We start from the raw sequence: 15,210 nt of genomic DNA on the forward strand, positions 1-15,210 counted from the left end.
CTTGAACTCAGTTCATATGTGTACAGAGCACAATAGAAATCCTGGCATTGAACAGGACTTTCTAAATACCTGTGCAATAGTTCACAATCAGTGAATCATAAAGTTGATAATAATTAATTAACCTAAGTGCTATGTATTTTCTTAAAGCTGAAAAGGACCTCCAGTAAGTGCCAAAACGTACCAAGTACACACTTCTTACATTTAATTTTGCATTTTGAAAAGCTGATATAGATATTAGGAAATTAATTTTATGTATTAACAAAAGCAAAGATACAACACAAATAAATAGTCTTTTTGTTTGTTTGTTTCAGCCATGCCTTGTTCTCAAAGAGTGTGCTTTAAAATGACTTTTTTTTACCAAATATATTTTGTGTATAATATATCATTTATCACAATAGTTTTATACTGTCATTAATTTCAACAATGTATAAATTGCAATAAGTGTTTTTTCTGAGTGTGATTTAGAAACTGTACAATTATAAAAGTGTATGGGGTGTCAAAATTAGTCACCAGTCAGTAAATGCTAATTAATCTTTCTCTTACATTCTGTCTTTCAGATTTGTGATAAAGAATGGCATTACTATGTTGTCAATGTTGAGTTTCCTGTTGTTACCTTATACATGGATGGAACAACATATGAACCTTACCTTGTGACCAATGATTGGCCTATTCACCCTTCTCACATAGCTATGCAGCTGACAGTCGGTGCTTGCTGGCAAGGTAATGTGGCAGTAGAAGGTAGTATTCTGAATTCGAGATGGAATTGCTACTTGAAGCCTTGCTACTTGAATAATGAAATAGTTACTAAAAGGTTTTGGTATAAAAAGAGATCCAGATTAATAATTGATGAAAGTCCAAGGATGAAAACAGGTAGGACATTAGCAAGCTTTGCAATTCCACCATCTAAAGAACTACTGAATCCCGTTAATATATTTAATCTGAAATATTATCATCTGTATCTTTTGACTTCACTATTTTTAAGTACTTCCCTTAATGTCCAACTTTAAGCAAACTGTCTAAATAGTAGTCTAAAGTGCAACTCTGCTTATCTCCCTCTTTCAATCTCTGCATGATATTTTTGTTGTTGTTTTCACTATTTCTGGACCAATTCTGCACTGTTCACGTAGAATCACGGAATCACCAAGGTTGGAGAAGATGTCTAAGATCATCCAGTCCAACCATCCACCTATCTCCAATATTTCCCACTAAACCATGTCCCATAGTACAACATCCGAACGTTTCCTGAACATCTCCAGGGACAGTGATTCCACCACATCCTGGTATATTACCAGTAATTCCACTGATTTAAACAATTTACTCTCTTACAGACCAGATATAAAAGGTGAGGGTAAAGTAAACCTGAAAGTCTCATTCCAAAGCCATACTTGTATGAGCCTTCACTTAAATATTAGTTTTTCCTGTTTTCTACCTTTTATAATATTTCTTTTTTCTTACTTTTTATATAACCAACATCTGTTCCCTTTTCTATTCTCTGCTTTCACTTGAAACTGTCCTTTTCTGCTTATCTGCTCTTGTGAAGTTCTCTTCGTTACTGTTCTGTGTTTAACTTTTGTTTATGCTGTGTCTAGTTTTCACTTAATACAGTCATGAAGCATGGTGTGAAGCAAACTGTGCAATTAGGAAAATATGGTTTTGCATATATTTTATTTTCTCACCACTCTTTAATGATGGTTCACTTTCTCTCTTCTTGTTCGCCAGTTTGATATCTGCACAGTGTTTTGTTTGAAAAATTTGGGCATTTTATGTATGCTAGAGCTATTCAGCATAAGGAACATTAGAAACAAATCCAATTGTTAGATTATGATTACCTTGAGAGTAAAGATCCAATCTTTGTTTGGTGGTAAAACGAAGAATAAAGGCACACTGTTAGTAAAAACAAGATTTGATACATTTTAAACTCAGATGAGTATTATGATAGCTACTTAATCACTGTCATATTACACCTATACATAAGTACAAATATACACCGATCCATCCTTACCTGATATTTGCACCCTTTCATCTCCAAAGGATGAACTTAGTTAATTGCAGTATTCCATTAACGTTGAATATATAACAGAATACCTTTAATACTATTCTAAGGTACCAAAAATCTAAGGCAATCTTACTACTTTTTTGTTCTTAGTTTAAAGTATGTCATGAGATACCTATCAAACTGTTCACCAACTCTAACTTAATTTTGTCAGAGACTGAGTAAATGTGATGTAGCCCAGGGAAGTCAGTGACTTCCAGCCAGTGACACCAGCCTGGTGGCTGGTTTCCAGCTTTAACATCACATCTGGCATGAGAAAAGTTGTAGAAATATTTTTTTATTTTTTGTTTTGACATAATCAGTGTTAGTTTTCTTCTACCTAAAATTATGTATCCTGGATTTTGTTATAGTATAATCTATCTTTCTTTTTAATATCATTTAAAAGCCTTTGTTCTTTTTTCAGGGAGTTCATTACATGGGAAGGTCTAGACAGAGTTCCTGCCTTAATTTAGAGTCCTATCATTAATTCTAGCAAATATCTCTCATTTTTTAATGTAGTTCACATTTAATACTACTGTGCTTCTGTGAGGTAGATTATTTAGGAGTAGGAGTTGAACCAACTTTCGGCTAAACTTTTTCTATTACTTCATTTAATATATAGTACATGTGGCCTAAGATTAAAAATTACACAACCAAACTGAACTTGATGCATTTGAAACTCCTTCCTGAACAGATTCTATAGGCAGTATACGTTGTGGTGTCTGCAGGCAGATAACTGGGAAAGAAAAAAATAAAACTATTTTGCAGTTGCAACAGTAATACACCAATTCCTACGCAGTGCTGTATGAAAAGGTATAGAAAACTACAACTGAGATTTCTATTTTTCCTTTCTTTTTGATAGTGATTAGAATTGGGTGAGGATTTGGGGAATATTGTTGTTACATTAAAATAGGAACTACCCCAGGCAGTTATAGTTGTCTAGATAATTCCAGAAGCAGCTCTTGCTTTCTGCTGGCAGTCTGTTCTAAGCCCTGTGTCTATGTCTTAGCTGTTTTTTTCTTGGAACAATTGCCTGTTACAGTGGTTTTAACCAGTGGGGTGATCAACAAATCATAGCAGGACCTTTCTTCTGAAATGTTTTGGTGTCAAGAATGTGTGATAAAAACAGCAGCTGAGATTTGTAATACAGGGTCTGTAATGAGGATAAGTAATTGGCATTGTTCTAAAAGGTTTTTTCAGCCTTTTGTGTGTTTCACACATCAACTTTAACCCCCTGACCGACAGTAAGGACAGTTAGCATTTCCCTTACTGTTCAATTCTGAATTATCCCCCAAGAAATCATGTTTACAGCATGTTAATCAGTGAACAGCTGAGTCAAACACATGATGCTAGGCAATCGAGGAGTTACGGTTTTCTATTTACTAGAAAGGTCTTAATGCTTCTGTACCACCTCTGTGGAGTTCAGTTCTGGTTGTTTGAGCTGTATGGGACTGATAATTTGCTGACTACCGAAACACATCAAGCTAACGTACCCTGTTGAGCTGAGAAGATTCTGAAATGCTGATGTAGAAGAATATGAAAATGTCAATACGGTGCAATTACAAGAGTGATAAGAGTCAGATGTAATGACATCTATTCACCTTAGTGGATAAAATTAGTAGGTATATCATTTGTCCTTGGCTCTGGCAAAAGGTGCTTATGAAAAGCTTATCTGGGAGCCTATTCTTTCTAATTATGTGCAAGAGTATTTGTTCTTTAAGTGTGCATATACAATTGCTCGTGTTTATTCATGTGCAAAAAACTACTTTTTCATGCTATCCTGAATTAACAGGGATGTCCTATGTAAGACACACGTAACATTCAGAAGACCTCTAAGCTGTGATCAGTAAATAATAGCAGCACTTCCAGGGAAAGCAAGAAGGATGATCAGAATCTACAGTTCTAGGTGGAAGCAGTTAAAGGAAAGATCTTGGTTAGCCTGTCAGAGGAAAAACTATGGTAATATTTTGACAGCTAACATTGTCTTTGCGAATAAGCTTTCAACCCTATAAAGATCAGTAATCAATGAAGTAGACTGAGACCTCTGTCTTCTGAAGAGTTCTGAAGAGTTTGTCTTCAGAACATCTCTGGCAATTCTGTAGAATGGTGGGGTACAGCTGATGTTGTCCTGGGGCTATTGGACAGACCAGGTCATCCCCCAGTGTCCCTTCAGATCCTGCTATCAGCTGTTATGCTGCAACTGTCCTAGTATGAACCGTCTTGCTGTGACTGTGGGTATAGTTTTGTATATTTTCTCTACTGATACAACAGGACAGTAGCTACTCCCAGCTATTTTTCACTCACAGACTGAAGATAACCACTTACAGAGCTGCTGTGTTTGCACATCCACATTAGTGTGTCACTTTGGATCAGGAGCACACTTTTAACAGTCCCCTAATCATCCCCAGTTCTCTGCTTTTGTCCACACAGACCAGTGTCTGAGCACATGAACTGCATTCCTGCTGGAGGAAACTAACTGGCTGTACGCACCAGCCATGTACCTACTACATTTGAACCAAAAATAAATGTTTTTTGTTGATGGCATCTGAGAAGGAATAGTCTGAAATAAAATAACAACAGAAAAAAAAATAAAACCTGAAATTTCTATGCACAGATGTAAGTAGCAGTCATGCAGCTCTGTAGGTTCACTTCAGCTGGTTTATATTGCTTATACTGCCAGAGATAGCCATAGCACCTAATTCTTTGTTTGAGCTTCTTGTCTATTCCTTCATACATTTTAAGGAACTAGTTTCGTATTTAAATACATTAGCTTATCTGAGACTGCTTTTCATTTTGCATCTCATCTGTTACAATCTGCTGGCACACGTACTGTATGTTTCTAAATTTCAAAACCTAGGGTTTTAACCTTAGAGCTTGTTGTCTTCAGAACTATGTTAAGGATATGAGAAACTTCAAAACACAACAATTCCTTTGTTCTGTAAGATTTCACCTGTTTTTGTCATCTTATCACAGGTACACTGTTGTTATATTATTAGTGGCAAAATATGCTTTTCAAGACAACTCAAATACATAAATGTAATGACACTTTTGGGAAGATCTAGCATCCATGTAGGGTACTAACTATTTACCAATTGTCTTGATTGGCCTAAATTACAGAACAAACTGAAAGGTTCTATGAAACCTCTAAAAAATTTGGCCCAGAAGAAGTTTTTTGTATAATAGGCAGACAAATGAAAGAAGAGAAAAAACATAATTTCTCTTTGAGGATCTTTCTTTGAAGTAGAAAGAGTGGCAGTTTGTACTGTAGGCTTAACATAAAAGAACAGAAATGTCTGCTTCTGTGAAGAAAAAGCATGCCTAGACACCATCTTCACTCTCAGCACAACAGTGTATATTTTTCTTACCACATAGCACTACATAAATGTTGTGCTTCTACTGCACAGATTAAAAGAGATGGCTTTCAGGCAGTAACATCAGCCTAAACTAAAGTTGCCACTTTATCTCCTATTCCTGATACTATTCCACACACAAATCTTCAAGTTAAAGTTCAAGCCTGAGGTATTTTGCCAGGCAGAAATAGGTTATTGGGAACTAAAGCTACAAAGCTGTGAAGATGAGTTATCTAACAATTACAGCAGCTTATCCACGGCTAATGCAATTAGTCTGCACGGCTTCACTGCTGGGTGGCTTTCTTGGTCCTCTCAGGCTCAAGGTGGGCAGCAATTCACAAGCACCAATTCAGCTAACGCTTGCAGGAAAAGCAAGCTGTAAAAACTATCTTAGAGGAGAATGAGTAAATCATTAAATATCCCAAGAGTAATTTAGATGCTATCATTGCTGTTGCAGGCGGTATATAATCACATTTTATTGACAACTCCTAAAGATCAGTCTTCCTTTGAAGCTGCACAGAGTGAAGCTGAATAGAGCATAGCTAGAGGGCCTAATGCAGTGTACTGTGATGGGACCTCATCTAGCACCAAACGAGCTGGCTTGGGTAAGGTACTGTAAGCCTTTTAGCATAGTGCTGTGAATTAGTGTGCAGTCGGTGCTCTGAATTTATACCGTATTCCTAGAGACCTAGACATCATTTACACAGAGCACATCTTGGTCTGTCAGAGCTCATTTTGGCGGAGAAAGATAAAGGTTGTGTAAGAGAACTCGTAGTAGAGAACTTGCAGATACAGTTTCTGCATAAATAAATAAGGCCTCAAAAATGTTTTGAAATTCATGGTTGATCACTCTAATAATCTCATTAATTCATTTTTGGAAATCGCTCTGCTTCACTGGGCACAGATTTGGGAAGTCATCTTTTGTCTCAAAGGATGTTATCACAGCTTTGTAAGCACCTGAATACAGTACTAGAAGAACACTGACAAGAATCTTAGAGACAGGTTTCTGGTAGCATCCAACAACCCGCAAAGCAATTCTACTTAGCACAATACATGGAACTTCAAAAATAATTGACTAAACATGATTCCAGCTCTTTAAGTGCACACTAGAAAAACATGCATTATTTGATCTATGTTTTCTGTATCGATAACAATAATCATTTTATGTTTTCTTTCTTGTAGGAGGTGAAGTCACCAAGCCTAGGTTTGCTCAGTATTTCCACGGCAGCCTAGCCAGTCTTACTATCCGTCCTGGAAAAATTGAGAGTCAGAAAGTGATTTCCTGTTTGCAGGCCTGCAAGGAAGGTCTGGATATTAATTCACTTGAGAGTCTTGGCCAAGGAGTGAAGGTAAGGAATGAACTGACATCATGTTTGATAAAAATTTAGAAATGATTTATGGACAGACCGAGGTAGAGTACACACAGTACAAGTGTGCTCCTAAACCTAATGTAATTTCCCGTAAAGCCATGAAAAGAAAAAGTGGAACAGCAGAAGAGCTATGATACTGCAAAACAAAATTTTTCTGTTACTACCAAGGCAGATGCTGAGAAAGTAAGGTGCTGAAATTTCACAGCCTGTAAGAATTGCCAAGTCATGTTCTCATTCATGCTTATTTTCAGAGTCTTACAGGAGTAGACATAGATCAAAATTTAGTAATTCTTTGGAACTCAAACAGCTTTAAAGCAATGCAAAATGTAGTTGGAATATCTTTCATCTAGAGGCAAAAAGAAGTTCCAGTGTAGGTGGTCTGAGAAATTCTGAGTGTACTCCAAGAGGAAAACTGGATAACAAAAAAGCAAGAAATTCAAATTAAACATTTTCATACACATTGTTATTGTCCGTATTATACATATGACTGTCTTCCCTGATTCTTTAGCATTTTTTCTAAGATTGGAGAACAGAGAATGAGAAATTCTGTGCCAACTGATGTAGTGGTCAGACAGCTTTGCATTCATTAAGACAAGTTTTCTTCTCTTGGGTACACTTGTAGGATCTTGATTATCACTGCCACAGTGCTTACATAAGCAGTTCATTTTAAGATGTCCCACACTGACCCTGTTAGATGATAGGTATTCTTCTGCCTGAAGTGTGTAACACGGGTAAGCTGTTCCCTAGTACACAAATCACAATACCATCTTCTGAAGGAACTAAGCTTCAGATGCAAGTAACTGGGAAGATATTTTGGCTGCAGTCTGTGTAATCACTGAAACATCACAGGTTCTTTGGCAGTCTGTTTTTCAGGGCAGAGGAGAGTGGAGCTGTAATACTTGATCTGCATTATGCACTGGAGGTGCCTTTTACTACATTTCATTAGCTAAACCTTTTGTTTTACCAGAAAGGAAACTGACCTGAAATAAAATTCAGTATCTGTCCAGGTGATAAGATACAGTGGTATACTATAACCAATATGTTTCTAAAACAAGGGTAAAAATATAAATTGAAGGTGCAAAGCTAAGGAGGAACTATTTTAAATAGACAATGTATGCAGTGAGCAGCTAGGGGCTTTTGGAATTTGAGTTGAATATGCAGGCCTGTAAGTTCTTGTGCTGGGGTTTTACATGAACTAAAGAAGTTTATACTTGGTGCGTGATGTTTGAAAGTATAGTAATACCTTCCCTTTTTTCACATTTTGAAATGTAAGTGTTTGAATTGTCTATTTTTTCATGGACTTAGAAAACTCCAGGATGCCTCCCACTGCTGCCCAGTGCAGGTGATTGGTTTTCTTACTGTTCTAGCAGCAGGGTAGGAAAAATGAAGAATTGTTGTCCTCCTTTTTCTTTTTTGCAATAATCTTCAAAACATTTTCATTTTCCAAAGGACAGATGAAGCATGGTATTTCTTTAAAGTTACTGCTTTCATTTTTACTTTCTCAGCCAGATCAACAGTCAGTGTAACAGCAGGAGGCAAAAACAAAAGGAGCAGTCAGAGAGAGATCGTGGTAGGGTTTCTTGTTGGTGCAGACAAAAAGAAGCTCAGATAAAAGTGGAACAGTTGGCACCTGAACTTCAACAGAAAATTAATACTTTCTTGTTCAAACATAAACATACATGATCTCACATAAACATGTTTCACAGCTGTACAGATAATAGCTGTTTACATGGTACTTAGCAGATTCAACACTGGCAAACTGATGTTGGGAGGAATTTCTGCTGGGCACTTTGGACACACTTCACCCTTGCACCCACCTAGGAAAGAGCAGTGTAGCTGTAATTCGGTTCCTGACACAGCAGCATTGGACTTTTTCTGTCTGCAGCCTCATTTTCACATATCTGTAACAGCTCTCAGAGACAGTCTAAACTGTTGCTATTTTTAGCCTTTTTTAATGAGAAAGACAAAAATGGCTCAGACTAGGGCTTCCTCCAATCCCTTTGGCAGCATTCCAGCTGTTCTGGCAGCTGAGCTATTAAGTTAACTAGCTAGCTAGAGTCTCCTTCTGCTCATTTTATTCTTTTACAGATAGAAATGAGAAGTGCATGTGGGCTGTGACTCATGTCATGACTACTCTTTGTTAAAAAAAATACCCTTCAAGCTTTGAACCCAGTCCTCTGTGTTGTGTTCAACAGAGAACCTACACTTTGTTTTGTTCTTCATAGTCTATTTACTCACTTTTTAACCTCAGTCTTTGTAAGGAAGTGTAGACAGTCATTGTCTGTACATAATAGAATACGCTCATATATATATGTAATCAATATCCAGCCTTGCAGTGTGAGAGGAGGGTGCATTTCCTTGTGTTCTGTGCATTTCTTTGTGTTCTGCGCTGTCAGTTGGAAGGTACAAAATTAGGGGGGCTAATCTGCTTTTTCTGCAATGCAGATGGTTTGCTGAACCAATTAAAAGACCAAAAAAAAAAAAAAAAAAAAAGGAATCAAGATGAATCATGCTGAAGATAAAAATCAATTGCTTGCTATGCAGATACATAGCAAAATATCTTGGTCAGCAGAACTGCTTTGAGTTCAGTGCAATGGAATAGAGAATAATCAAGGCTACAGGAATAGCCACCGTCTTTGCAAGGTTTGTTGGCTCAGTTTAGCAGCTGGCTTTGTGAGCAGCAGTTTCATCTTAAATCATGACACCCTTATTGATCATGAGACAGAGACAGGAGAATCCCCTTTATTTTGTCTGACATTAATGAAGATGTAGGAGGGAAACACTGTATTTTTTTTTGTTGTTGTTCAATCATGTTGAAGTATATGTCAGAAAGACTGTCCAGAGTAAAATTAAATAGAAAGCAGGAAAAATATATTTCTGCATACTGATCTTGTAGAAGTCAATATTTTTATATGAGGAATGCCTATGACCTAAAAAAAAAAAACCTATATAGTAGTAATAACAACGGTAAGGTTATGTTTTCAGCTCTACAGCTGCAGAATTAGTATCAGAAAAGTAGATAATACTGGGCAAAATATGACATATCTGGATAAATTTACTAGAAAATTAATTAGTACAGTAGATAATAGGATATTATATAGATGATAGACCTGAAACTTTTTTTGGGGGGGGTAACAATACACATATTCAGTCAACAACAGCAACTAAGGGTTATTTTTTTTTCTTAAATCACTAGATTTTAAACTTACATCTAGGCAACACTCATTAAAAACGTCTTATTTTGTACTCTGTACCTGGTACCTTAAATACTAATCATATGCATTTCCCCCAGTATCACTTCAACCCTTCCCAGTCAGTCCTTGTCATGGAAGGAGATGACATTGAGAATATAAATCGAGCTCTCCGAAAGGTCTCTTACATCAACTCTAGACAGTTTCCTACTGCAGGCGTGCGACGTCTCAAAGTCTCATCTAAAGTCCAGTAAGTTTAAATTCAGCTAACCTGATTAGAAATATTTTCAATGAATTATTTCTTTCTTCAGACAAGTAAAAGGGGGACTTATAAAATCATATTTTGACATTCTTGAGCAAAAAGAATGAATTTCAATTACTTGTGTGCTGATTTACTTCATGGTTTTCTTTTGATATTTTCCTTGTAAGAAACTTTTGAATGTAATTTACTTGCATTCTGTTTATAGTCTGGAGCATACAATCTGGACTGGAGAGTGTATGCATTTATTGCATAGCTATTTTAATGATCATTAAAATATAGTTTCTTCTAGTATACATGATTTTTAAGGAGGCCTATTACTTCTTACAGACTATGTAGCTGCAAGAGCATTTGTAACTATGCTTGAAGTAGTCTTTGTCTGTCCATATCTTTCTGTGGCTGTCATCACAGAAGCACTGGTGTTTGGTGTTAAACAAAAATCTTTGTCCTTCCATTTTCATGCAAGAATTGTGACAGAACCTGTGTAATATAAAAAAGAATAAAAAAGTTCTGTGTAATAAAACAACCATCTGCCACTCCTGAGCTCCCAGGGGTACCTCTCCGTTACCAGAGTGGGCAGAGTGCTGAGAGAGGATTTGAGGGAGAACCAGCTAGTGACAGATACTCCCTGTGTACAGTTCTTTACTTGGTTTACTCTGGTGCTGTGGGCTGACCACACTATGGAGAGCAACTTCTGATTTTGTGGCACTGAGATGGAGTTCAGCTTGCACACCTCAGAGCTGTCCGTGATCTGTGCAAACATGCTATAAGGTAGAGTGTTTGGAGATTAACTTAAAAACACGCTGCTAATTCAAATAAAAATGCTGTTATAGGTCCCACTAAAAACTAGGGAATGCCAGAATGTGTCCATGATGGGTCCAATATAAATGGGTCATTAGAGGCCCTTTTAGTCACGTGTGGTAAGATGCTCCATTATGTTCACTAGATACCGCTTTGAGAATTTCAAGTTAGGTTTCCTATACATAGTTGTCATCATCCAGTTCATTTTATTTTTTTAACTGTGCACTTCTTTGTTAAATGTCAGTTAAATATCAAAATATTATTCTTACAGAGACCTTACTAAACATAAAGCTTGTCACAAAGCTCCTTGTTTTAACCTTCTCTTTGTAATTTCAGTAGTTGTGAATCTGGGCAGGGATAGAAGAAACAGAACTGTTACTGTTACTGCTAGCTGATCTACAGATGCTTGTGGTACTGATGCATGTCCTTATGTAGCAGTGTCAAAGTAAGGAATTAACTGAAATAATAAAATTAAAATAAAAAAATAATAAAAGGCATCAGGTGGGTTTTAGACGATGCACGTGCCACACACCTTTGATGTGCAATGTGTTACATCCAGTTAATAACATATTTTTCAGATGTTTTGGTGAAGATGTCTGCATTAATATCCCAGATATCGATGCGTATGTAATGGTGCTTCAGGCCAATGAGCCCAAGATTACAATAAGTGGGATGGACCACTTTTCTAGACCAGCTGCACAATTTGAAAGTGAAAGAGGTGTCATTCTGCTGCCTGACATCAGGATTGTCAGCACCGTCACAAAGATGGAGCATTCAAAAAAAAATGATGGAGGTTTGTTGGTTTTAAATATTATTGCTTACTCAGTAATATGAGTAATATTATATATGAGACACATTTTTGAAAGGGTAATGCAAAAAGGTAGCACAAAGTCACTTCACCCAAATTATTTTAGGCCACGTTAGTCAACAGCAATGCTGTAGTGAAGACATTTACTTAAACAGATCAAAAAGTGAACAAATCCCTATTCATTTGATTGATCAGCAAGTGTTTCTGAAAAGGCAGCTTTCTATTTCATGTCTTGCCTACTTCAGAGTATCTACTTTGTACTTTTCTCTACATACTCTGTTGACTAATGTATTTCCATTAAATTTTGTAACCAAATTTTATTAGTTGTGACAGTGGAAAGTACTGATTGACTATAGTTGGAGTTTTAGTCTGTTCTTACACTTCCAGCTCTGCTACTGACTCTTGGATGATACTTCAGTAAGTAACATAGTCCTCTTGTGACTCAGTTTCCCATACATAACGGAAATGTAATCATTTACAAACGTGATTTTCAGTGATGATAGTTTTTTCTAATGCTGAAAAACGTGTGCTACTGTTTGACACTAGGTTGAATATTTACAAATAAAAATATGGTTTAAAAACATTGTCTAAAGGAATTAACCTTTTGGATGATTCTTTGCTAAGTAAGTGAAAAACCTAACAACCTGGTGCATCTTTGTAAATGTTCTGTGGGCTAGAATAAGCAGTCATTGGATGTACATTTCTTGAAAAGATAAAATCATTAATGATGTGCAAGTGTGGGAGCATGGATTCCCTGAAGCTATTCCCTATAATAATGCTACTCAGAACTTGCCTTAAATTGCATTTATTCTCTGAAGTCTGGAAAGTGCATTATATCACAGTACCAACTGCATACAATTAAGGTATGTCAAATTAATTCCTGTGTGGAAAAGAGATCATTATCCTTCATTTAAGAGACACTGCATATATGATACTCCGTGTCCCTAAATATTATGACATCTTCAGAACTGTTCAGTGAATTAGGAACTAGTGCCCTCCAGTTTACTTTATCTGTTTTGTATATCCCAATTTTTCTAAATACAATTGTTGCCATAATTATGGCTGTAGCACCTCTTCTGAACTTAAGAAACCTGAGGGAGGTCTCACCTTCAGATGGAACATAGCAGCATTGCTATTCTACATAGTAATACTATTGTTTAATTGCTGGTACTCCTAATGTGCCACCTGTTATTTATATCCACTCATAATTACAATGAATAGATAATAATTGGTTTGGGGAATAACTGTTTTGCAAATGATTACTGAATTCTACCTCTCAGTTCCTATACTGTACAGCTTGCACTATTATTTTTCTCATTCCGCATGCCATCTGACAGACTTATGTACATAACAAAGATAACCATAAATTTTCACCTATACCTAGCTATTCCTATTTTTGCTCTTACTAGGAAGCTACATACTTTGATCATCATAAGTGTAGCAGAGATGCACACGGCAGGGCAAGGCTGAGGAGGCAAATATAGTCACCGTGTATTCCTCAGTCACAGGACCAGTCAGGTCTCTCTTCAAAAGCAGAGCAGGCAGTTGCCATAGGCAGCAGCATGACTATGGCTCTTTGGCCTTTTTCACCTGCAGGGGACCCCCTGGAATGCTGAAGTGTTACTGCTTGTCCTATCGCAGCATGACCGAGTGTGACTGAAAGTGCTGTCTCTCCCTTTTGTGTTCATGCAGTGGTGATGGCAAGAGCAGCAAAGCTGAGCAATGCAGGCTTTTCTCTTTCTTTGCAACCCAGCTCTCGCCTGTCTTATAACTTCCCAAGTAATAGTCCAGCTCATCAGGTTGCATAATATTCAGATTTGTCTACCTTGCAAATTTGAGATGGCTCTGAAGATTTTAGTACAAATTATAACTCCTTCCAGCTGTATAGTTTAGATCCCCAGATTCACTGTACAAGGAGCTGGGAATCTAGGGTGTAAGATTTTTCGACTTAGGCTTTACTCACCCACATACCCTCCAGAATGAACCTATATAAGTGGGTGTTGAGTTCCAAGAGAGCTATCTCTGTCTATGTATCTTCGGGGTGATGGCTAAGCAGGCTTGCAAGACCCTTTGTGCTATGTTTACCACAGAATAAAAATAATACACTGATATTTTACTTTTATTACAGTGATTCCAGATTTTTGTTTTAATCATACTTATTGAAGGCTAGTCACTTTAGGACTTAATTTTTCTATGTCATATCATACAGACTCTTGCCATTTATGATAATCCCATGATGTTTTCAGATAGATGGCATAGTGTTCTCTATAATGCAGACTCCTTGTGGGTCACAGAATAACTCAGAAAATCATCTATGCATTGATATATTTGATATTTGTAATCTGCAATACCAATACTGAAAAGCAAAATTGTTAACAAGAATTTGTTTCCAGAATCAAATTTTAGTTTTCTGTCTTCACTGCTGCACGTGAGTTTACTATAGAGAAATAACTATAGAAAAATTTATCTTCTATCTCACTGTGTGTTTCTAGACCTTCATTGTTGCAGCATCTGAACAGGCAAAATGCTTCTTTTGATTTGCTTCAAGTGTACTGTGCTTAATGTCAGCAAAGAACAATTCAGACATCATTGCAAAATTCCCTGTTTCTTCTTTTCTCTTTGTGCTATATGCCATGTGTTCGTAGCCAATAAGTCAGTGGTCTTGGAAGAAATGCTCCACAACCTGGATTTCTGTGATGTTTTGGTCAGTGGTGCAGAACTAGATCCTGAACAGGAGTGTTTAGAACTAGATCGTATTGAGCTCCAAGGAAAACATCTAGATGCCACAAATTCCACAGCAGGATATTCAATCTACGGTATGTTCATAGACGTTGCATTCCCTTATTTCCTCACACCAACAGTTACGTTCTTGGAATGAAAGGACAACAAAATTTGAGAGAAAGCTGTGGTGTGCTACCTGTAAAGTATTTCAGGAGAGACTGTCTCAAAAAGCAATAATTAGTTCTTGTTCTCTGGGCATGCTGTGTTTATCCATTATCCTCCATGAATACAGCACAGCTTTGTCTCATCTCTACACCCCAAACAAGGGAAAAAGCAACACTGCTTGCTTCAACTGTGAAGGATTTTGTGGACCAGCATGCTGGAATGTGTGAATGAAGGGTTCCTCAGTTCTTCTGCTCAGTGCTGGTAACACACTAGCCTTTTGTTTTGTTTTGGTTTTCTTCCCTCTGAGTACTTAATACTTTATTCTGAATCTTCGTATTTATATTTATTCTTTTCCACTATAGACTTACATTTGATTCAGAAAGCTATTTCCTCTGTTAGAGAACATCTGATGCACTGCCAAGTCCTGTATTTTCTGTGGCTGTTTGATTTCTCTTGTGCACAGAGTGTTTGTTGCACAGCACCCCAGTTGATAATGCGCTGCCACCATTTCAG

General features: G+C 37.0%; 1 protein-coding gene across 4 annotated transcripts in view; it reads left to right on the top strand.

Annotated features, from left to right (window-relative positions):
• The window catches only part of CLSTN2 (calsyntenin 2), a 486,477-nt gene that overhangs the window by 465,251 nt on the left and 6,016 nt on the right, over nt 1-15,210 (top strand). For all 4 annotated transcript variants that reach the window (XM_090147201.1, XM_090147200.1, XM_090147202.1 and 1 more), the window contains 5 exons: nt 558-720; nt 6,565-6,731; nt 10,045-10,193; nt 11,582-11,796; nt 14,457-14,627. In XM_090147201.1, the coding sequence (XP_090003327.1) occupies nt 558-720; nt 6,565-6,731; nt 10,045-10,193; nt 11,582-11,796; nt 14,457-14,627 (865 nt within the window). The remainder of the gene's footprint in view (nt 1-557; nt 721-6,564; nt 6,732-10,044; nt 10,194-11,581; nt 11,797-14,456; nt 14,628-15,210) is intronic.

Source organism: Phasianus colchicus, chromosome 10 (assembly GCF_987193195.1).
Source record: "Phasianus colchicus chromosome 10, bPhaCol1.hap1.1, whole genome shotgun sequence".
NCBI classification, from domain to species: domain Eukaryota; kingdom Metazoa; phylum Chordata; class Aves; order Galliformes; family Phasianidae; genus Phasianus; species Phasianus colchicus.